The sequence below is a fragment of the Staurois parvus genome, unplaced genomic scaffold, assembly GCF_062004578.1.
Source record: "Staurois parvus isolate SC_StPar_1 unplaced genomic scaffold, SC_StPar_1.0 ptg000472l, whole genome shotgun sequence".
NCBI lineage: Eukaryota > Metazoa > Chordata > Amphibia > Anura > Ranidae > Staurois > Staurois parvus.
The window spans coordinates 176,458-201,823 of NW_028318268.1; the positions used below are offsets into that span (position 1 = coordinate 176,458).

General features: G+C 42.5%; 1 protein-coding gene across 2 annotated transcripts in view; it reads right to left on the reverse strand.

Annotated features, from left to right (window-relative positions):
* The window catches only part of MAN2A2 (mannosidase alpha class 2A member 2), a 175,132-nt gene that overhangs the window by 83,450 nt on the left and 66,316 nt on the right, over positions 1-25,366 (reverse strand). For both annotated transcript variants that reach the window (XM_089689376.1, XM_089689377.1), the window contains 4 exons: positions 22,836-22,990; positions 18,635-18,892; positions 12,390-12,534; positions 759-930 (listed from right to left, as the gene is read on the reverse strand). In XM_089689376.1, the coding sequence (XP_089545502.1) occupies positions 759-930; positions 12,390-12,534; positions 18,635-18,892; positions 22,836-22,967 (707 nt within the window). In that variant the 5' untranslated portion in view covers positions 22,968-22,990. The remainder of the gene's footprint in view (positions 1-758; positions 931-12,389; positions 12,535-18,634; positions 18,893-22,835; positions 22,991-25,366) is intronic.

Genomic DNA, 25,366 nt, shown 5'->3' on the forward strand with positions numbered 1-25,366 from the left:
GCAGTCCCCTGGGAGCTATAAGAAGTTATTGGGCCATTCAACCAACCTGCATTCACTTATACCAGAAGATCTAAATAACAACTTTAGATGGGGTCTACACAACACCTACATATATATCTTATAAAGAACTGTAGATCTTCCATGAAGCCCAGTATCTGGAATGCTTTGTCTTTTGAATGGTCCCAACCAATGCATTCAACAAGTGCCGCTATTAGGTTCAGCGGTTCAGGTTCTATGCTGTTCAGTTTGAACCTATTGGGGAGAGCGCCTCCTACCTACTAGCTTCTTCTCTACTCAGGGCCAAACTACCCGTGGCCACTGGAAGCTTGCAGAAGCGGATTCTCAATATTCCTTCTGAGTAGAAGGGAAAAAACAAATGACACCCAGAAATGTTAAAGTATGCTTGCAATACTTCCACATCTCATTTCCTCTAGTGGCTTATCCATAGCAACATAGGGCAAATTAACTTTTGTGGAGGACATAAGCTGCTTGGTCCTGAAAGGACGGACACAGCTGGGAAGAAGGGAGATCTCTTTGCCTGGGTCTCATAGAATAGGAAAGACCATGAAGGGGATTAAATCCAGTTCAATCCAGAAATTTAAAAAGCGGTCTACTTTAAATACAGTATAGCTAACATCATGACCAAGAACGGAGGACAAGGCTACAGTACTTTGGCTTCCTATGACACAAGGTCAGATACAGGGTCTACACACATGTCAACGCTGGATATAGACCAAAATTTATGGCAAGAACCCTACCTTCGCACTGCTGCCCTCTTCTGGGAATTGATGTTATCCCACCACTTTGAAAAGAAGGAAATCTCAGACCAGATGAATCTTCGACGTGGATCCTCTTGCAGTTTGACCACCATATTGTTCAGGATATGCTGCGTCTGGTCATAGTAATATTTATCAAATGTTTTGATCCAACCTGTGATGCAAATCATATTACCGGTATAAAATTACTTGATCATGGGCTCACATAGTTTCACAATCAATTTAAAGCTATTCTAAAGGTTTATTTTTTCTTTTTTTGTAAAATAACAAACATGTCTATACTTACCTGCTGTGTGTAGTGGTTGTGCACAAAGCAGCCTGGATCCTCCTCTTCTTGGGTCCCCTGCCGGCTCTTCTGGCTCCTCCTGTCTGTCGGGTGCCCCCACAGCAGCTTGCTATGGGGGGCACCCGCTGCTCCATGTCCATTTACACAAGGAGCAGTGGCTTGGCCCCACCCCCCTCTCCTCATTGGCTAACTGGCTGTGATTGACAGTAGCTGTAGCCATTGGCTGCCTCAGCCAATGAGAAGGCAGAGACCCGGGACAGCCAAGGCTGTCATTCACATTGCTGTATCGCAATGAGGGTCAGGTAAGTATGGGAGGGGGGGGCTGGGGAAGCTGCTGCACACAGGTGGTTTTTTCCTTCATGCAAAAAGGTAAAAAACCTTCAGCCTTACAATCACTTTAACTGTCAATTTTCAATCATGAACTGAAGCCTTCAACAAGAAAAAAAAAATAGTAAACAGTTTTATTATCTCCCTACACAGTCCAAATAACAGGCTGCACACCAAAGACATTCAACTCCAGCCCAAGTTTACTGCAATGACAGCACACTGCTCACTCCCACCCAAAGCCATGCCCCCAACATATGTCATTCACAGCAGGGTTTAATCATGGGGAAACATGTTGGAGACATGCCTTTGGGTGGGAATAAGTAGTGTTCTGTAATTACAATAAACCTGGGCTGGAATTGAACATCTTCAGTGTGTGGCCCGTTATTTGGCTGGTGGACTACAGTAGAGCAAGAGCAGATTCCAGAGCCGTGGCAACCAGATGAGTGCAGCAAATCAAGGAGGATACAGTGCTTTGCCAGTGAGACACATATAACATGCTGGGGTTGATTTACTAAAGGCAAATACGCTGTTCACTTTGCAAGGAAATTTTCCCTCAGCTTAGTGAATGTGGTGAAAATTTACTTTGCAAAGAATACCCAATCATGTGCAAGAAAAAAAAAAACACCATTTTTGCTTGCACATGATTGGATGAAGGAAGTCAGCAGTGCCTCATTCAATAAACTAAAGAAAAACTCCCTTGCAAAGTGAGGAGCCTATCTGCTTTCATTAATCACCCCCATTGTGTCTACATGATCATGTGCTCCTGGTAATAACTCATATGTTCACTTTAAAAATATAGATTTGTTGCATTAACAGCGGGTTAGTTTATCTTTTCACGCTATACCCTCTGCCCCCCGGGCCTCACTGTACTTACTATTGTGCGTGATGAGCCGTCGGTGCCCAAGCAGCCAGTGTAGTGTTCCAGGAATCTGAAATCCTTGCTCCTCTTCCCCTACTGTACTGAGATGCAGAGACAAATCAGAGCGATTCCGAATGGGCAAAGCACTCACGTACCACTCTGACCAATCAGAATTGCTCTGATCTGGAATCCCTACAGAAATAAGGGAAAGAGCCAAGATTTCAAATCCCCAGACTGCTGCACCCACTGCTTAGGTACTGAAGACTCATCACCCACAAAATATAGTGGGGACTGGGGATGTAAGAGGGGTGTATGGCGTTTCATTTTTTTTTAAAAAGGTGAACTTCTACTTTATGGAATTTATTTTTATATTTCACAATATTTATTTATTTCAGGTACTTATATAGCGCTGTCAATTTACGCAGCACTTTACACATATATATTGAACATTCACATCACTCCCTAACCCTCAAGGGGTGCACAATCTAAGGTCCCTAACTTACATTCATACATACACATATTAGGGACAATTTAGACAGGATCCACTTTGGAGTGTGGGATCAAACCAGAGCACCCGGAGGAAACCCACGCAAGCACAGGGAGAACATGCAAACTCCATGCAGGAGGCGCCATAGTCGGGAATTGAACCCATGACCCATTTACTGCAAGGCAGACCTGCTAACCACTAAGCCACTGTGCCGCCCAACAATATATTTTAATGCAACAAAATACACTCTAATAACTTTTACTTTATGGCCCAACCACAGATCTACTTTAAAACTTTTTGTTTTGCTGGACAATAAAACCAGCATCAAAGTGTTAAACCAAACTTTTCAACTCACACCATTTTTTCAAGCAGTCATATTTCTATCCCAATGAAAATAACATCCTTTTGTTAGCCGGTATGAAGTTAGACATGAGAATGACTGTCTTTGTTTGTTACTAGGTAATTGTATGCTGTCTAGCTGTCTGAAACCTTATAACCCTTTGTACTAACAAATGTATTTCAGAATGTTTTCTCTGGAGCCTCTGGAGAGGTAATTTTTTTATGCTCACTAAATACAATCTGACTTTGTTATATTTTTAAATGCAAAAAAAAGAAGCGCCTTTACGGACTTGTTCATAAATAACCTGAAATTCACTTATATGGACTAAAAATACGCATGTAGGGAACACCTTATTGTTCGCGTTAATTTTGCAGTGCTTACTAAAAGATCTGATAAGGATTTATCACATTTATTTATTTATTTAGGTACTTCTATAGCGCCGTCCATTTATGCAGCACTTTACATATATATATTGTACGTTCACATCAGTCCCTAACCCTCAAGGGGTGTACAATCTAAGGTCTCTAACATATTCATACATACACATACTAGGGCCAATTTAGATAGGATCCAATTAACCTACCAGCATGTCTTTGGAGTGTGGGTGGAAACCGGAGTACCCGGAGGAAACCCACGCAAGCACAGGGAGAACATGCAGACTCCATGCAGGAGGCGCCATGGTTGGGAATCGAACCCATGACCCATTTACTGCAAGGCAGACCTGCTAACCACTAAGCCACTGTGCTGCCCAAAATAATGAAAATAATTGACAGTTACAGCTCTTCTGGAGTATACATTCTATCAGCAGAATAAGAGAATAACCTGATTGATGTGGAAACACAATTTCACTAGGTAAAGTGAATCTTGTTGTGCTGGATAAAGGAGATAGAAACTCTATCAGGTCTTTGCTGTCTGTGACCCTGTTGTGAATCTTCATCCTCTCCATTTGACCATTGCCATTGGGATTCAACATGAGAGACAACACGCTTAGGTAGAAATTCCTTTCCTTTGGAGAGATCTCTTCCAAACAAAGAATTTTAACCATTCACTACTTTATCAAATTTATTTTTGCAAGGGATACCTCAAAAAGGAAAATGTCACTGACTGTACCACGGATCAGATCGATTTGTGCTTATTTATTTTCAGAGCCTGGTCAGTATTTTACCTGGTCATCGAAAAGCTGGTGGCCATAGGTCACAAATTAAAAAAAGGGATTTGGACTTTGTGCATCTTTCATCATTTTCTAAGAGATTTCAATGACTCCCTATGGACTATATAATTTCAACTTGATCATGGGCCCACAATAGTTCAACATCCCTCTCCAACCCCATCCTTCCCTAATATTTTCCTCCTTAGAGACTCCCTTCTCACTAGCTATTATGATGAACAAAAGCAAAACAGGGCACTCTCTCTTCATGCATTAATGTAGTAAACCGAGAAGAGCTCTGATGAAGGGAGTTAGTCTCCCAAAACACGTTAGCTTACGTCACTAAACCCAAGGGTCTATCGCTATTTTGGACTGTCATTATGGACTCTTCTTGTCCGTTTTCATCCCCCTTTGGTTTGTGAGTATGCATTTACATGCTTTATAAAAAATTCTTGGTTTACTACGTTAATGAACGAAGCGAGTGCGCTCTGTTTTGATTTTGTTCACCAGTATCAACATTTCCTGATCTTTAACCACTTGCCATCCGCCTGCTGTTTATAAACGGCAGGGCGGTGGCACTCCAGGGACGGGTTGTCGTTCATAAACGGCACCCGCCTTTTCTAGCTGTGCGCGCTCCCTGGGAGCGCGCAGCACCGCGATCCGGTGCCCGCTGTGTCCTCCGGACACAGTGAAACACCGATCGTCGGACGGGACCTCTGTACGAGGTCCCAATCATGTGATCACTGATTGGCCAATCAGTGATCACATGCAAAGTAGTAAGCAAGATGTCACTTGTGACATCATTGCTTACTACGTGTGAAATCTGTGAATGATCACAGAGGTCACCTGGTACAAGGCTATTCACAACAGCCTTGTACCATGTGACAAGCTGTGACCAATCACAGCTCACTCAGTACTTCTCAATGACTGCAAGAATGCAGACAGAGAGAAAGAGAAATTATTGCTTTTACATCCTATATGGGTGTAAAAGCAATCAGTGTATAAAAAAAAAAAAAAAAAAATCTTCATCACCCCCCACAAGTAGTACAGTGTCACCATGGTGACACTGTACTGCTAGGGTGACCGTATGTAAAAAAATAAATAAAAAAAAATATAAAAAAATAAAATAAAAATGTAAAAAAAAAATTTTTTAAAATTATAATTTTTGGTTATAAACTAGTTTGGATTTTTTTTTTTACTAAAAAAATAACGGAATAAATTTTGACCAAGATTTATGATGAAATATTATTTATTTGCAAAATTTTATTAAAAAAAATTTTTTGGACTTTTTCATTTACATAGTAAAAAAAATAAAAATCTCAGCGGTGAATAAATACCACCAAAATAAAGCTTTATCTGTCTCAAAAAAATGGTAAAAAATTCATATGGGTACAGTATTGCATAACCACGCAATTGTCATTCAAAGTGTGATGGCGCTGAAAGCTGAAAATTGCCCTGGTCAGGAAGGGGGTAAAAGTGTCCGGACTGGAAGTGGTTAAGGGCCTCACCCCTACGAATGACAGTTTCAGTTATCTTAGTCTGCATGAAGATTTGAGAACTGGTTTCGTTTATTCATTTTAACTAGCTATTCTCTACAAGGTGCTGCACAATTTTCAGACTGAATCTTTTACTTTAAGCAGATAATCCTAAGGCTTGTTTGAAAATACTATACAGTTCTATGTATAGGAACCCAAGTCTTGTCTTTGCATGTTGCACAGTGTTCATCTTGTGTTTAAATGTATTCTTGAAATAAAACTCTTCTAAAAAAGCTTAAAAAAAGAAGCCGGTCATAGGAAAAACATGTAGGCAGCCATTGTTTGCTGGCATGCTGACCCGTGTACTTCAATCCTTTGTGACACTGAACTGCAACAAGAATGCAGATATGGACTTCTGACCTTTATACCTTTTCCACCTTAATGACTCTGGATGTAATGAAGCTATGTGTCAGCATAACAGCTAAGAACGTGGCATGCTCAGAAGAAGGTCAGCAATGGCAGCCCCCATTTATATATTGATAGGTTTACTTTAAAGAAGTGTTACACCTATTTGTAATATGAAAACCCCCCATCACAGACCTTCCAGTGTGGGCTCATTGTGTCTTTGCACTTGGAGCATTTGCTGATCACTTGTATACAGAAGAGATCAGACAGGCCCAAAGCTGCTACCACACTCTAAGCTACTTGGCATTTTCCAGGCAGTTCTGGCACAGATACCCAGTGAAAGCAGCCAGATCTCAGCCAAAACTCCTTCTCACCAAAATTGCCATGCAGCTCGACGTGCTATAGCAGAGTTAGATCTGTTCAGAGGCAGTTCTTGCACAAATGGTATAAATATGCAGTGAAAGCAGCAAGATTCTGAAACAAAACTTTTTACCAAAAGTGTTGTGCAGCTCAATGTGCTACAGCAGATTAGATCTGTCGTTTGTAAGCCTGGAAACAGTCCATTGGTGTGGTCTTGGATCAGAAATGACCAAGCTTTGATGGATCCAGCTGTTCAGACTTCATGATCATAATCACCTTACTAACCGCCCCGTATCCGCCACCCCCCTCTGCCAATCCCTCCACTGGCTTCCGATTGCCCAACGGATAATATTCAAAATGCCAACATTGACGTACAAAGCTGTTGATAATACTGCCCCAAACTACATCACCGATCTTGTCTCCAAATACCACCCAAAACGTACTCTCCGCTCCTCACAAGACCTCCTTCTCTCTAGTTCCCTGGTCTCCTCCTCCCATGCCCATCTCCAGGACTTCTCCAGGGCTTCCCCCACCCTCTGGAACTCCCTACCCCAATCCTTCAGACTATCACCTACTCTCCTCTCCTTTAGGTGCACCCTGAAAACCCATCTCTTCAGGGAAGCCTACCCCGCCCTCAGCTAATTACCAATCTCCTCCACTCTTCCTACCACTCCATCCCCCACAGCTATTTCCTCCTGTACCATCCCCTCCCTCCTAGATTGTAAGCTCCAAGAAGCAGGGCCCTCAAACCCCTCGTGTATCGAATTGTATTGTTACTGTACTATCTTGTGTACTGTCTCCCATTGTAACATACAGCGCTGAGGAAACTGTTGGCGCTATATACTGTATAATAATAATAATTTAATGCTCCCATCGCACTAGTGACCCAGATAGTACTCTTTAACTACCCCTATAGACCATGCACTGCCCTTTCTTGGCCACACTTTTGGGTCAGGGCAGGGGGTACTGTCCTAGGAGCACTAACCTATCCTCCTTTTTTTTCTCCTGAAACCTTCCCCCTTTCCTCCCACTCACCTGTTACAGTTTTCTCTGTATGTAATGGTTTTTCTATATGGACATGTCTCGCCTGACTTACAGAATTAAAGGAAAAAACGGCTTTAAGCATTCTAACTTACTAGGATAAAATTGCATTCTTTTTAATATACGAGCAGATAAAATGTGTAATTATGATAGTGTATCAATTCTTCTTCCTGTATGAAAATTAGTGGTTGAACCATCACAAAGAAGCTTACAGACATAAGAAGACAGTCACTGAAAATGGTTTGATTGGGTGATAATCTAATGTATATAAGACACAAGAAGTCACTGCCATGTGAAATGGCTTGAAAAGTACGATTAGACAAGTTAGAAATGCTTATGTAAATACTGTTGTTTTACGTCCTGATAATCCAGTGTCGGTGGGGACATCTACAATGCAACTTACTCCTCCTTTCTCCATAGGCCTAATCATGAAATCTAGTTCAAGGTGGCTATTCCTGTATAAGAACACAACAGCTGACACAGATGCCAGAAGGCAGTAAGATCATACCAGAACATCCAACCACACTCTACTGTCTTCGGCCAGCATTAGCGTCAGTGCACATTAAATCAGCCGTCACCAAAACGGTCATATCACTTGTACCTTGAAATAGGTTACCAGCTATTTTCACAATCAAGGACTTAACCCACCTAAAAATATAGTGTTTGCCCTCACTTCATCTACTTTATCTTACTGTAAATATAGAAACACAAAAAACAAATCTATTGCCTATTAGTAGACAGGGCTTTTTTTTGGAGCTGTAACATGCTTTGTTAAAAAGTGGACACACACAGGACGTAAAATTCATCTTGCAATATATTGGGGAGGCAGTTCGATGCATCACAGTAGTCAAGATGGGTTGTGCTTTTTTTGGACAAAATTATAGAAACACTAGGTAAAACAACACAATCATTATTGAATAGAGTGCTGGACCACATTTGGCATCCAAGGTGGCCTGAGTTCTCCTGGGAATTGATAAATATGAGTCTTGGATGGTGAATAATGGAATCTGACACCACTCTTTATGCAAAGAACAGTTCTCGCAGAGATGCCGGGGGAGGGAAAACTAGTTCAAGCCTTGTTCTCCAAAAGTAACCATAGTGGCTCTATGATATTGAGGTCCGGCACCTGCAGCACCTGGGGAAGATATGAGAATTCAACCATGATTTGACAACACCAGCTGTGTGAATAGGAGCATCATTTAACCATATTGCAGTCTTCCATTGATCCATAGTCCACGATTTATGGGTGTTGCACCACTCTCTCCTCTTCTGAGCATTAAAGCGGAGCTCCACTCAAAAGGGGCAGTTCTGCTTCAAGGACTGGTCCCATGCTAAGGATTGGCACTTTTGGGGAGCAGTGGGTACCTGTCAATTTCGGCCTAGGCGATCGGAAGTGGAAGTTGTCCTCCCCCCTCCCTTCCCGTAGTCTTCTGGAACCTGTGACTATGGGACCAGTCACAAAGCGTATGCGCAGTGAGCACCCGGCTGTGAAGCCGCAAGCTGTTTTTGTAGCTGCGGACTTATTTTTTTTTATTTTCACTGGAACTCCGCTTTAATATCGGTTACTAGTGGTTTGGCAATTGCAGCTCGCCCGTGAATGTTTTGCTTATTGGATTCCCTCCACACTTGTCGAACGCGCTTATTCTTATCAGATGGCATTTTCCTGGAAACTGTATATGCCTTCAGTCACAGAGGCACCAGCTAAGCAGGCACCAACAATTTGCCCTCTTTGAAGCTCAGTAAGGTTTGACATGACTCTAATACTAGCAGCACACACAGTGAATGACAAAAGTCAGGCTTCCCACCCATTGGCTACTAGTCTCATCACACAGCGGAAGCAAAAGCATGTTATGACACTTCTGCTTTCAACGCAAAACACGTTGTCACTTTCACAACTGCAAATCAAGTAGCGTTTCCATATTTTTCTCCAACCTCGGTAGACTTTAGAGAAGTTCTTCTTTTAATAGTCTGGAGAACCAGCAATGTTGCTGTATACAGTGAACTAGCATCAGCTACCAATGCGTCATACTTATAAAGTTGCAGTACACATCTTTTCCTTCTCTTGCAGTTTGGCTTTAAATGTGAAATTATAGCAGCTGTTATTTCCCTGTTTACTTTTATATCTTGATCTATCAAATTGCCCATACAAACAGGGTACTACAAATTGCCAATGGCTGTTTTTCATAAATCAAATAAAACATGTCAATTGAAATACTGAAATTTCTCAGCCAAGTAGCAGCCTGAGCCCTGCGAGAGCTCTATGATGGAATCCTGCAGCAGTACAATGACAGCTGCAGGCATTAAGACTGCCAAACTTGGTAATTTGGAAGGACACTAGGAAAATTATGATTACGAAAAGCCCAATCAGACTATGACAAGAACAATTCTGAGACAAAACAGAATCATATAATGCAGAAGTTAAAAAGTTCATGATGCAAACATTTGCATACAACTCAAATTATGTAAAAATTTGCATTAGTGACCCGTCAATATACATTTTATATATTGTCAGATGGCACCCCGTGTCTATTTTAGGACAAAGTGAAATGGCACCCCGTGTCTATTTTAGGACAAAGTGAAATGGCACCTCGTGTCTATTCTAGGACAAAGTGAAATGGCACCCCGTGTCTATTCCACGACAATGTCGGATGGCACCCCGTGTCTATTCCACGACAATGTCGGATGGCACCCCGTGTCTATTCCACGACAATGTCGGATGGCACCCCGTGTCTATTCCACGACAATGTCGGATGGCACCCCGTGTCTATTCCACGACAATGTCGGATGGCACCCCGTGTCTATTCCACGACAATGTCGGATGGCACCCCGTGTCTATTCCACGACAATGTCGGATGGCACCCCGTGTCTATTCCACGACAATGTCGGATGGCACCCCGTGTCTATTCCACGACAATGTCGGATGGCACCCCGTGTCTATTCCACGACAATGTCGGATGGCACCCCGTGTCTATTCCACCACAATGTCGGATGGCACCCCGTGTCTATTCCACGACAATGTCGGATGGCACCCCGTGTCTATTCCACGACAATGTCGGATGGCACCCCGTGTCTATTCCACGACAATGTCGGATGGCACCCCGTGTCTATTCCACGACAATGTCGGATGGCACCCCGTGTCTATTCCACCACAATGTCGGATGGCACCCCGTGTCTATTCCACCACAATGTCGGATGGCACCCCGTGTCTATTCCACCACAATGTCGGATGGCACCCCGTGTCTATTCCACCACAATGTCGGATGGCACCCCGTGTCTATTCCACCACAATGTCGGATGGCACCCCGTGTCTATTCCACCACAATGTCGGATGGCACCCCGTGTCTATTCCACCACAATGTCGGATGGCACCCCGTGTCTATTCCACGACAATGTCGGATGGCACCCCGTGTCTATTCCACGACAATGTCGGATGGCACCCCGTGTCTATTCCACGACAATGTCGGATGGCACACCGTCCCGTATCTATGCTAGGACAATGTCGGATGGCACCCCGTGTCTATTCCAGAACAATGTCGGATGGCACACCGTGTCTATTCCAGAACAATGTCGGATGGCACACCGTGTCTATTCCAGAACAATGTCAGATGGCACACCCTGTCTATTCCAGAACAATGTTGGATGGCACCCCGTGTCTATTCCAGGACAATGTCGGATGGCACACCGTGTCTATTCCAGAACAATGTCGGATGGCACACCGTGTCTATTCCACGACAATGTCGGATGGCACCCTGTGTCTATTCCACGACAATGTCGGATGGCACCTCGTGTCTATTCCACGACAATGTCGGATGGCACCCCGTGTCTATTCCACGACAATGTTGGATGGCACCCCGTCCCGTATCTATGCTAGGACAATGTCGGATGGCACCCCGTGTCTATTCCAGGACAATGTCGGATGGCACACCGTGTCTATTCCAGAACAATGTCGGATGGCACACCGTGTCTATTCCAGAACAATGTCGGATGGCACACCGTGTCTATTCCAGAACAATGTCAGATGGCACACCCTGTCTATTCCAGAACAATGTCGGATGGCACAATTTGTCTATTCCAGAACAATGTCGGATGGCACAATTTGTCTATTCCAGAACAATGTCGGATGGCACAATTTGTCTATTCCAGAACAATGTCGGATGGCACCCCGTGTCTATTCCAGAACAATGTCGGATGGCACACCGTGTCTATTCCAGGACAATGTCGGATGGCACACCGTGTCTATTCCAGGACAATGTCGGATGGCACACCGTGTCTATTCCAGAACAATGTCGGATGGCACACCCTGTCTATTCCAGAACAATGGCACAATTTGTCTATTCCAGAACAATGTTGGATGTTGCACCGTGTCTATTCCAGAACAATGTTGGATGGCACACCATGTCTATGCCATGACAATCCACAGTTCTACCTTTAAGCCACTGTGTTAGATTATATTCACTGGAAACCTGGTTTTCCACTTGCCAACTGCAATGCTGATGATGTATACTATTATGCTTCAAGCACATACTACTGTTTTTGTACCTTAACCCCTTCCTGCTGCTGCCTCCTGGCCCTTTAAGAGGCTCTAAATGCCAGAGGCGGGCATTCAGATTATGTGAATGCTGTAATTGACAGTCACATGTTAGGAAAACTCTTGATCGCAAACATGCATCAGGAGCTTTCCAGTACCCGCCGATTACTGTACTGGGAGCAAGCTCTCGGCACACTCATTTGTTTAAATAGGGATGCATATAGGCGGTCACCCACCGAGAGCCCACATATATGTGTACCCGGTATAAGGTAATGTTGATGAAAATATACAGAACAACATCGGTTTATGAAGAATGTGCATGTACAATATGATGCAAAAAGGTATTTGTTCACCTTACCAGGATCATTGTGCGAGTGTGGAACTACAAACACCTGAAGAGGTTCGCTCTCCCATTCATTAGGATCATATGTGATGTCAAATCCTTGTTTCCAAACCCCTCCATCCACATTATCAAAAGGCAACTGTGTGTAAATATCCAGCATCTGAAAAACATTGCATACACAGATTTACACAAAACCATTAAAAAAAGGAAGAATAAGGGAGGAAAAGTAAAAAACAAAACAAAACAAAAAAAAACCTCTTCCTGGGTACTGGTTCCTGCACATGAGACTGGTTGGTCAGCTAGTGATGAATGTCAGTGGTCACCATTTTAGCTGATTTTAAGAACAGAATTAAAAAGGTGAATGCCAGGTTTGATGTTTGAGGCATACTTACATTGGTACAACTAGGCACAATGTACAGTATGTGTAACTAATATCTAATGGGCCTTTGGGGAAGAGGACAATCACCGTAGTACACAGCACTACTACAGTGATAACTGCTATCTTCTGGGTCCTGTACAAGCAGCTTACCCTCTGTACACTAACCTCAGGGGTCAGTGTGCAGGGAAGCAGCTCGCACAGAACCTGAGCAGGACCCAGATCACAGCAGTAGTAGCATTCAGCGTCCCAGAGCAGATACTAAGTGCAGTAATGTTCTACTAATAAGCAGCATCTTAGTAACAGTTCCCCCCCGTGCAGCTTTGTTGGCATAATGAAAAAAAAGGTACTGTGCTTATTAATTGCTCAGTACACAGGGAACCAGATGCAATAGATCATGAGAACCACATTTAAGCTTTTTTTAACAAGATTATATTCTGCTGCTAAAGCCTCACTGTTTGATATGGAATATAAGGTTCAATTCGATCAGCCATAATAAACCATTTTTGTGGTTTATCTATATGAAATAAAGATCTCCATGTTTCTTTACTCTTTTCCTCTTCATTTATAATAAAAAGACAGCGACAACATGGTTTTCTGGTTCTGGGGAGGGAGTCTATCTACATCCTCCCAGAACACGCCTTGTATGTGATCCCTGGGGCTCGCTCTGTGACCACTGTGTCCTTTGGACACAGGTGATCACAGATCACAGTAAAGGGCTAGTCACAGTGACCCTTTACCATGTGATCAGCTTTTTCCAATCACAGCTGATCACATGTAAACAGACTTGCTAGTTACAGGCTTTCCTTTCCTCCTGTTACTGTGCGAGGAAAGTGCCCTAATTATCAGTTCAGCCCCATCAGTGCAGCTTATCAGTGCACATCAAAACTGCCCAACAGTGCAGCCTCATCAGCACCCAACAGTGCAGCCTCATCAGCACCCAACAGTGCAGCCTCATCAGCACCCAACAGTGCAGCCTCATCAGCACCCAACAGTGCAGCCTCATCAATGCACATCAGTGAAGAAGTAAAATTACTTATTTGCAAAATTGTATAACAGAAACTAAGAAAAGGGCCATCTTTTTATAATCTCAGAATTTTCAGCCTTTTTTTTTTTGTTTGTTAGCAAAAAAATAAACAAAAAACAGTGAAAAGTAAATACTACCACAAGGAAGCTCGGTCTCAAATAAATGATAAACGTTCATTTGGGTATAGTGTTGCATGACCACGCAATTTTCAATCAAAATATAACAGCGCTGAAATCTGAAGTTTGTCTGGGCAGGAAGGGGGTGAAAGTGACCGGTATCGAAGTGGTTAAAGTGGACTTAGCACTAGAGGTCATGGTCTGCTTATAACCCTTGCTCCCCATTTTATGATCCTCATCCTCATCTAAAATGACGGCATAGAGCTGCTATAAAAAAAACCTCCAAAAATGAAAAAAACTCTTGAAACAAAATCCTACTACCTTTTGTAAAATCCAATCTACAGAGAAACCAGTGGAGATTCTAAAATTAGTGATTGTGTTTACCCTATACAGCAGACGTCAGTCCGGACACGAACCAAGTGACAGTCCTATCCTGACCGCGACTACCACTTAGCAGCCTAGACGTCTCTCCTCCTGCTGCTGCAGCTGTTAAAAATCCCAGCATTGTGGAGGGCGGGAGGAATGGCAAGGTGGACTCCTCTTCTGTGTGACCTGTCCTGCCACCACTGCTGCTGAACTCACAGCAGGCAAAAGGGCAGGAGGAATCGCAAGGTGGACGTCTCCTCTGAATGTACTTTCCTGCCGCCGCTGAACTCACAGCAGGAAAGAGGGTGGGAGGGAAGGCAGGGTGGACTCCTCTTCTGTGTGACCTGTCCTGTCGCCACTACTGTTGAAATCACAGTAGGGAAGAAAGCGGGAAGAATAGCAGGGTGGACTCCTCTTCTGAGTGTACGCATCACTGCGCCGCTGAACTCACTGCAGGGAGGAGGGCGGGAGGCATAGAATTCCACCCTACCATTCCTCCCACCCTCCTTCCTGCAGTGAGTTTGACGGCGACAAGTACATTCAGAAGAGGACTGCACTCTGACATTCCTTCTGACCTGCACACTATTGAGTTAAGGTAGGGGGAAGATTAGAGGAGGGCTTTGATGTCAGAGGGGAGAGCTGTGATTTGGGGGGCTGTGAAGAGAGGGAGGGCATTGTAAAATGGGAGGCCTTGAGGGGGGAGCTGTGAAATGGGGTGTAATTGGGGGGAGCTATAAACACTGGGGGCTGTGATGTGAGGGAGAAGCTCTGAAATAGGGGTGCTGTGCTATGATATAGGGATCTGTGATGCGGGAAGCTGTGATGTCAGAAGGGGGGAGGGCTGTGATGTGAGAGAGGGATCTGCGAGTTGGATGGGCTGTGATGTGATGTGAGGGGGGGGGGCTGTGATGTGATGTGAGGGGGCAGCTCTGATATGGGTGTTTCTGCTGTAAGGGGGGCTCTGATGTAAGAGGGAGCTGTGATATGGGGGGGCTTTGATGTAGTAAGAGGGAGATGTGATTATGGGGGGGTTGTGATGTGAGGGGGAAGCTGTGATATCGGGGGCTGTGATGTAAGGGAGAGATGTGATATGGGGGCTGTGATATGAGAGGGGGGACCTGTGATATGGGGGGCTTGGATGTAAGAGGGGGGAGCTATGATATGAAGGGTCTGTGGTGTGATTGAAAGGGGGCTGTGATATCGAGAGGGGGGGGGGAGCTGTGCTGTGGGGGTTGTGATTGCAAGGACGACTGTGTTGTAAGCAGGGCTTTAATGTTGAGGGCCTCTAATGGGGAAGGGAGTTGTGACGTAAGGGGGGCTGTGATGGAAAAGCCCCGAGTCATAGAAAAAAAATGAGATTTGGACCTCTGGAGGAAAGAAAATGTTACCAACCGGACCTCCGTGAATTTTAATTCAGTATCTCTGCTATACAGCATCAGCCTATTCCACTGTGCTCTATAAGTTTATGGAAAGTTCTAACGTTACGAGGATCAACAATGTAACAATGATTCAGGTGGTATAGTCTGCCTTCTAAAGCTTAAAAACTAAGGGAGTTGGTTATTTCCAAAGTATGCGTACTGTTCTCATTAAAAAGAATAACACAGGTCTGCAAAAAAATTTTTCTCAAGAGCGGTTTTGGTTATTCCACATAATCTTTATGTTTTTTGGTGCACTGAATCCGAAAATGACCCCCATTTTGTCATAGGACATCACGTTTCCTGAGAATTTAGGTAATTGTTAAAATAAGGCAATACCTCAAAATAAATGGAAAATGACTTATAAAATTAAAGTTTTATTACAATTTTTTCATGAAAATCCTTTTTTGAACTGAAATGAGCTCACCTACACACACTAATCTCGATTCTTCTTCCCTGTGAGGCTCCTCTTGGTGCATTTACGCTTGTGAGTAGCATCTGGAATGTCTCTATGAAGCATCCAACAGTAGCCTGCCATCATTGTAATGCACCATTTTCCCTGGTATCTCCTTTCCATCTCTTTAATGTCTTGGTGGAATCGTTCACCTTGTTCCTCACTCACAGCTCCCAAATTTTCAGGAGGTGGGACTTTAGGAAATGCACTTTCAAAATCATCAGGCAACCTAAAGCTTGAAATGCTTTCAGCATTTGTCCGACGATCTTTTTGTAGTGAGGATCTTTGTTATTGCCTAAAAATTTCTGTACAACTTCTTTAAATGCAATCCATCCTTCTTTTTGAGGATCCGTCATGGTATTGACAAACTCTTGATCAACTATAAGCCTTCTAATGTCTGGTCCGACGAACACACCTTCCTTCAATTTTGCCTCCGACAGGCCTGGAAACTTGGTGACCAAGTATTTGAAGCATTCTCCATCTCTTGGAAGTGATTTTAGGCATTGCTTCATCAATCCCAATTTTATGTGGAGAGGTGGTAGGAGAACTTTATGGGAAGGTACCAAAGTTTCTCAGAGGACACTTTTTTCACTGACTGTTAGCACCCTCGGCTGCCAACCTTGGTCCAGTGATTTTGTCAGTCTCGACTGTCCCATAGACACAGAAAACAAGGGTATTTGGTGTACCCAGCTTGTTGCCCGAGCAGCATGCACAAGACCTTCAAGTCCCCACACACTTGCCAACCATGGTCTTCATATTTAAGTTTACGAAGAACCAATTCCAAGTTCTCGTAGGTTTCCTTCAAGTGTACGGAAGGACCTACAAGTATGGAAGCGTAAAAACCACCGTTGTGGAGTAAAACTGCTTTGAGACTTCTTTTTGAAGAATTTATAAAAAGACGCCATTGCTCTGAATCATACTGGATTTTAAAATTGACCTTCGATATCGATGCAATAAACCAACTTGTCTTCCTGGGCGAAGTAAGGAACAATCTCCTTTTCACGATGTCTGAATCATGAAGATGACACTCCTGACAACAATAAATTTCTGCTTTTCAGCCTTGATCCGAGTAACTCAGCGGCATCTTTGGGAAGATTCAAGTCTCTTACCAAATCATTCATCTCTTCCTGAGAAAACAATTTTGGTCTTGTATCATCTTCAAAGTCAGAACTTGATTCGTCATCTGGTTCAGGTATGACTTCACCTTCATCAGAGCTAGGTATCTCTTCCAAGGTAGCAGGGGGCTTGGGTACTGGTATATCTGTGCCATGGGGGATGGGATGAATTGCTGAGTGAAGATTGGGGTATGAAATGGAATGCTTCCATTTGGAATTAAACCCTTTCACATCGCATGAACAAAAGTAACAGTCGTCACTATGGTTCTTTTGCTCTCGCCATACCATAGGAATCCCATAACGGAAAGATTTTTTTCTTACCCTTGAACAAGTTTCAGAGGTCCTCAACACACCGTTTGCACACTTTTTGAGGCGCCCAAACTTTATCTTGATCTCCAATTTTTAGTCCAAAGTATGCAAAGTATACTTTTTTCACAAAGTCTGTAGTATTCTGCTGTTGCTTCAACACTGTATATTCACCACAGATGAAACAGAAATGGTCTGGCGAATTAATACACTTTTGCGGAGCCATAACGGTTGACGCATGAGGAGCTAACACGAACTGCGATGAAAAAGTGTGAACAGCCTAGAACCAAGAACCTGATGAAGATTCATGCACAAGTGTGGACTGCAGGAGAGAGTCGCTCTGTGTCTGTCACCGAGATGTCACAGTGCTGGCCATGCCCCCCTGCACTGACTGGAGCTGCTGCTATCTGCCCTGTGTCTCCCTCCCACTGGATTCTTCAGGAAAGATTAACCCCTTCTACCACTAGAAGCACAGACTCAGGGCTGAAGCTTACACATACAGCACGCTGCTGAGTATCCCAATAGTCAGACATGTCACTCAGAGCAGCACTTGTATTCACCCCCTTTGCGGGGGGGAAGGGGGGCAGAGATTGTTTACCTGAAAATAACAACAAAGGGCCAGAAAAGAACTAGGGAAATGAGGAAATAGATTTTTTTTTCCCCTAAAACTTGCTTAGCTTATGTATATATTGCTGACCATCAGATATACAGTGCTATGTTTTTTTTTTTTTTTTACATAACTCGGAGAACCCCTTTAAGGTTTTTTTTTTTGCATTTTATATCTTAAATGCACTTATGTGAATTAATAGTAATTTGGACCTTAAATTTGGTTAAAAACCCATAATATAAAAAAAATACCAAAAAAATACCAAAAAAAATTGATAAATCTGAAGACAATTTTGCATTTTGTGGCAAATCATTACGTCTAGGAGTTTTTTCAATATTTTATTTGTTTTCAGCACACCAAAATACATGGAAATTAGATGAAAATAATCAAACAGCTTTTTAGTCGCAGACCTGTGCAATTGACTTAAAACAGTTAAATATATATTTCTCAACTCAGGAAAAAGTATATTTTTTTTTACCTGTAAATCGGTTTTCTTGCCTTTACTTAATACAGCAAACTGACAGTCCTGGGGTGATATAGAGTAGAAGCTGGGCCGAGGGTCTGGTGGAATGACCCAACTCCCATTAGGCGTGTGATACGGGATCAGGATTGGTTGTCCATCTGCATTTGCTGTTAACTCTAGAACAGAATCCTTAATGTGGCTGATGATTTCATGGTTCTCCTCCAAGAGCTGCTCGAGTTGCTCTATCCGGTTCTGCAGGACAGAAATCTGGCTCTATATTTTGGAGAAAACAGGCAAAATGTTTAAATTCTTCTATTTGATAACTCTAGTGGAAAATCTTGAAAGGAGCCAAGTCCTAAAACATAATAAATAATGGGCATATAGCCAATCCTGGAAAGAAAAGAGATCCTGTTCGAGATTCTCAATTATACAGCTTAGTATTGTCTTCTAACAGAATTTCTCACGTAGGTTTCTGTGGAACCCTAAATTTCCTCTAGAGGTTGCTAGGGCTCCCTTAAGCAGAGAGCAATTTTTCAGATAATTCCAATTAACTATTACAACATTCTGTGAGCTGCAGACATACTTATTAGCAGGGGTTGAAAACTGAATGCTCTTTCAAGGGTTGCTCTATGTGAAAAAGGTTGAGAAAGGCTGCTCTAACAGTTCTCCCATAATGCAGCAAACATTTATTCCTGCTTGGAATGCTTTCCAAAGCTGATAATGATGCAGTAGCAGAAAGTAGATAATAAAGATATGATGATGGATACAAAAAAAAGGCAACTGAGTCAGGGGGCTACTCCTTTCTCTTTCCCACAACTCTCACCTTCAGTTTGCCCTGAGCATATTACAAGCCTTTTTCAGAAGCAAGTTGCCGATGTGCCAGCACTTATATATTTTTTTTTAATGACCAGATCATCAATTTTATTAAAATGAAGCATGTGGAACACTGAACAATTTTTTCTGTGTCCCAGTGCAGCCAGTACTAATACAGGTCATCACCCAGAAGTCTGCGTTCCGGGCATTCATCACTGGGTGTATACTTCCCTAAACATTAGTATCACTTGGTGGACCATTCAACCATGTCTGGCCACAGCAGCATTAGCCTCTCAAATGTTTACAGGCTGCCAGCAGAGGGGTTGGAAGGTGCACCTTTCACCCTCACAAAAATGCCAGAATCTTAGGCTCAGAGGCTTTAAAGGCCTAGTGTGCATGAGACTATTCCTTTGAATCCTAGCCAATGCAGATAATCTACAGTCAGGTCCATAAATATTGGGACATCGACACAATTCTAACATTTTTGGCTCTATACACCACCACAATGGATTTGAAATGAAACAAACAAGATGTGCTTTAACTGCAGACTGTCAGCTTTAATTTGAGGGTATTTACATCCAAATCAGGTGAACGGTGTAGGAACTACAACAGTTTGCATATGTGCCTCCCACTTGTTAAGGGACCAAAAGTAATGGGAAAGAATAATAATCATAAATCGAACTTTCACTTTTTATTACTTGGTTGCAAATCCTTTGCAGTCAATTACAGCCTGAAGTCTGGAATGCATAGACATCACCAGACGATGGGTTTCATCCCTGGTGACGCTCTGCCAGGCCTCTACTGCAGCTGTCTTCAGTTCCTGCTTGTTCTTGGGGCATTTTCCCTTCAGTTTTGTCTTCAGCAAGTGAAATGCATGCTCAATCGGATTCAGGTCAGGTGATTGACTTGGCCAGTGCATAACATTCTACTTCTTTCCCTTAAAAAACTCTTTGGTTGCTTTTGCAGTATGCTTTGGGTCATTGTCCATCTGCACTGTGAAGCGGCGTCCATTGAGTTCTGAAGAATTTGGCTGAATATAAGCAGATAATATTACCCAAAACACTTCAGAATTCATCCTGCTGCTTTTGTCAGCAGTCACATCATCAATAAATACAAGAGAAGCAGTTCCATTGGCAGCCATACATGCCCACGCCATGACACTACCACCACCATGCTTCACTGATGAGGTGGTATGCTTAGGATCATGAGCAGTTCCTTTCCTTCTCCATACTCTTCTCTTCCCATCACTCTGGTACAAGTTGATCTTGGTCTCATCTGTCCATAGGATGTTGTTCCAGAACTGTGAATGCTTTTTTAGATGTCGTTTGGCAAACTCTAATCTGGCCTTCCTGTTTTTGAGGCTCACCAATGGTTTACATCTTGTGGTGAACGCTCTGTATTCACTCTGGTGAAGTCTTCTCTTGATTGTTGACTTTGACACACATACACCTACCTCCTAGAGAGTGTTCTTGATCTGGCCAACTGTTGTGAAGGGTGTTTTCTTCTCCAGGGAAAGAATTCTTCGGTCATCCACCACAGTTGTTTTCCGTGGTCTTCCGGGTCTTTTGGTGTTGCTGAGCTCACCGGTGCGTTCCTTCTTTTTAAGAATGTTCCAAACAGTTGTTTTGGCCATGCCTAATGTTTTTGCTATCTCTTTTGTTTTGTTTTTTCAGCCTAATGATGGCTTGCTTCACTGATAGTGACAGCTCTTTGAGTTGACAGCAACAGATTCCAAATGCAAATAGCACACTTGAAATGAACTCTGGACCTTTTATCTGCTCATTGTAATTGGGATAATGAGGGAATAACACACACCTGGCCATGGAACAGCTGAGAAGTGAATTGTCCCATTACTTTTGGTCCTTTAACAAGTGGGAGGCACATATGCAAACTGTTGTAATTCATCTGATTTGGATGTAAATACCCTCAAATTAAAGCGGACAGTCTGCAGTTAAAGCACATCTTGGTCATTTCATTTCAAATCCATTGTGGTGGTGTATAGAGCCAAAAATGTTAGAATTGTGTCGATGTCCCAATATTTATGGACCTGACTGTATGACCAGCACCCATTGGATCTGAACTCCATTTTTAAAGGACAATCATAACCTCATGTACACAGGAATGTAAAAGAACCGCATTGCCTATATACACCATTAAACTTTCTTTGATTTTTAATGAACATCACTCAAGAAAGATAGATCTGCTTGCTTGTCCGGGCAACACAGTTTTTTTTCCCCAGCCATGGAGGCTACTTTGAAAATGAAGAACTTAAATTCAAAGGACCTCTTTGCATATTGTTAGAAAAAGTAATATGTGAAACTGCTACAACACAATGCACGTAACTGTGAATTAATTTGCACAGAATACAGAATATCTGTTATGTAGCTTTGCTTTACAGTGGTTGCTATGTTAGGCAAGGATATAGCAAAATAAGAGCTGGCAGCTGTAACTAAAAAAAAACCCTTAAGCACCATAAGGTGCCAAATAGTGCCATTTCTTCCCCAACCCAACTTGACAGTGACCTATTACCAGCCCCAGGGCTGAGAAGAGGATGCTAGACCATCTCAATGTGACACCTTACGGTACATTGCTGTCCAGATGTAGAGGGTCTCTTTAACAGAGAGTCTGCTGTTCACAGAAAAGCCAACATCTCCAATATAGCCTCAAATTTTTATATCTCCCATTTTTCCACTATCCTAAAACATATTTACTTGAGACTTTTATTAAAACTTCGTTATATAAACCATTTTATAAAAAGAATGTAATTTATGTACAGCTGTTCTTTAATACCCTTTTGAAAATACATTCAGCAGACAAACCGTGCTTTATGGAAGCAATTTCTCTTTGAAAGTCTTAGTGCAATGCAGGAGTAAAACATTTACTGTCCTCCAACTGCACCCTATACCAAATCTTAATTGCTGTGTCAAGTATGAAACTTCAGCATCAAGCTTCTCTTGCCGTACAATAAGAAAAGAGGTCAGGCAGAGGTGTATGAAAAAACAGGCATTATGTAAGAGAACACACACATCACAGCAGAAAATGTGTCACTGCTCCATGAAAATGAAATATGGAGATTAGACGCTGTTTTAAGTGGAAACAGTGAAGGTCACAAATGCATCATTTCCAAAAGCTTGCCTAGACTCTTACAGTGATGCTATGAGGCGAATGTAATTATACAGGAGTTCCAAAATCCATGCTACAGTGTAAATATTTTATAGCTGTATAATGCAGAATATATAAATAGGCATTGCCATAGGAGGAGGGCATTTTAGGAGAGGCTGAAAGAATATCCCTGTCGTAGCTCCATAAGCCACTGACCTTCATTCATTCTCTAAAAAAAAAGTCTTTCATGCAATTACGTGGTAACATTTAATGGCTAAGCAGTGATAACATCTCTTCGTACCCTGGGAAAGTTGCCTCCGTTCTGTCTCCTGGGAGGGTCGTGTTGCACCTTGTCCAGCATAAGATACAAAGAGAAGACGGCCACGCAAAAGATGGCCGCTCCACACACAGTAACCTGCTTCTTCAGTTTCATCCCTGGGAGCTCTAGGAACAAACCTGAAATAGATCACAATAACGGGAGATGAGTGTTAAAAACCTTCCCAACTGTGTCTTTTTTTCCACAAAAGCTTAGCTATTCAAATTGATCTGCAGTGAATTCCGCTCCATTTAAAGTGTTCCTGTCACCTACAGAAAATAGCAGTAAAACGAACTACAGCTCAATGCCAGCAAGTCTCTGTGGTTTTAGGTGCCGACCGATGGAGATCATCAATGCTTCCTACATGGAGTAAACATGTTGTCCGAACTCCAACAACCTCAGCTTTCACAAAGCTTTATCATTTCAGGACTAGATTCCGGCACTCTTCGATGATCTCTTTCTGCAATAATAAAGCATTGTAAAGGCTGGTGTCATTGGGAGTGGGCCAACCTGTTCACACCTACAGACAGCCATTTTATAGGCTGGGCCAGTTTTGAAGAGGTCTTTGAAAGACTAAATGAACAACCTTTTTCACTAGAAATGATGGAGGATTTTGGTGAATAAATGGGAATGCGTAAGCCTGTATTGTCTCATCATTAATGCAGAGCATGCACTGGGGTATGATACAAGTATGATACAAATACAAAGTTCACTAAGCTATGACCATTATTATTTGCAATAAGGAGAAACATTTCCAGCACCAAGACCTGAAACCAACACTCATATAGCTAAAAGGAACTATATTACATCTGCATTATAGCTTAGTGAATTGAGCCTATTGTCTTTCAGACGCCATCTTATCCATTGGATATCCACATTTTCATTGTGATGATGAAAAACTCACAAGTATTTCCACAGTTCTTTACAAAATCCTACAGCACAAAAACCACACATCAGCACCTCACCAATGCTTCTAGGATCACTGTAACACCAAAGGCCCATTGACTCACCGATGCTTCTATGATCCTTGTAACACCAAAGGCCCATTGACTCACCGATGCTTCTATGATCCCTGTAACACCAAAGGCCCATTGACTCACCGATGCTTCTATGATCCCTGTAACACCAAAGGCCCATTGACTCACCGATGCTTCTATGATCCCTGTAACACCAAAGGCCCATTGACTCACCAATGCTTCTATGATCCCTGTAACACCAAAGGCCCATTGACTCACCAATGCTTCTATGATCCCTATAACACCAAAAGGCTCATTGACTCACCAATGCTTCTATGATCCCCGTAAAACCAAAAGCCCATTGTCTCACCAGTGCTTAGCTTTTATGATCCATGTAAAACCAAATGCCCATTGCCTCATCAATGCTTCTATGATCCCTGTAACAATAAAGGTCCCTGGCACAAGTATTTAAACACATTCAACAAAATGTATGTGTTGTGGTTCCCTATGGTATAATTAGCATCTGTTCCTATCTCACCTCTGCAATGTGTTTTGAAAGGTACATGTCAATTTCTTGTGCATTTTAGTGCATTGGGAGGCCCATAGAAAGTCAATGGCAACATTAAACTCTATGACATATGCATTTTGAGGAGTTGGCAACAAGTATTTACAATGATTGTTCACTCTATCCACTCCAAAGCCTTACTTCAAAAACAATCTGGAAATGTCCGTTAACGTATTTCAATAATGTTATGTCAATGCGCAAAGAAAATGCACAAGACAATGCACCTGCCTAATGGTACAAACCCACAACTCTACACACAGGATTAGATCTATGTGGACTTTAAGTCAGCACCATGTTAAAGTACAAAAACAATATAAAGGCCATACCCATAATAGACAAACAAAATAAAAAATTCCAGAGCACAGCAAAGAGGATCTACGACCCCCCCCCCCCAGCCTGTTTCAAGTAAAATAAATTGCATATACATCTCATGAAGTTACCTCTTTATTGCAGCTCTAATCTGATCAATGAAAGCACTAACAGTGTGTTCTTCAACTGAATAAATAGAAAACCGATTCTCCTTGAGGCCCCCAGTCACAGACAAATACACAAAAGTCCCATTTTTGTCAGACTGTATGAACTTAAACCCATACAAAACGAACAACTGTCATCCTTGGCTGGAACTGAGCCTTGTACCCCAGTTAATAATGGCAAAGTACTATCACCATACATTGCCCATTATGGTGATAAGGGGCAATGCTGTCTCATCCTGTTGCCAAGAGGGAAGAAGGCAAACAGAGCTGCTCAGAGGGCTGCGGTAGGAGGACAGTAGATTGCTTCCACACATTTTCACATTAGGGCCAAATTTAATATGTCAAAATAGTGGAGATTAGAATGTCCAATCTACCCTATGAAAGCACATTTGGATGTTTTGGGACAGGGCACAGTGGATGGCATTTATCACTCCCATGATATTATTGTTCATATCTTTATTTGGCATAAAGCCTAGCTGGATTATTGTTTGCAGATAGGGTAACATTGTATTGGAGAAGATT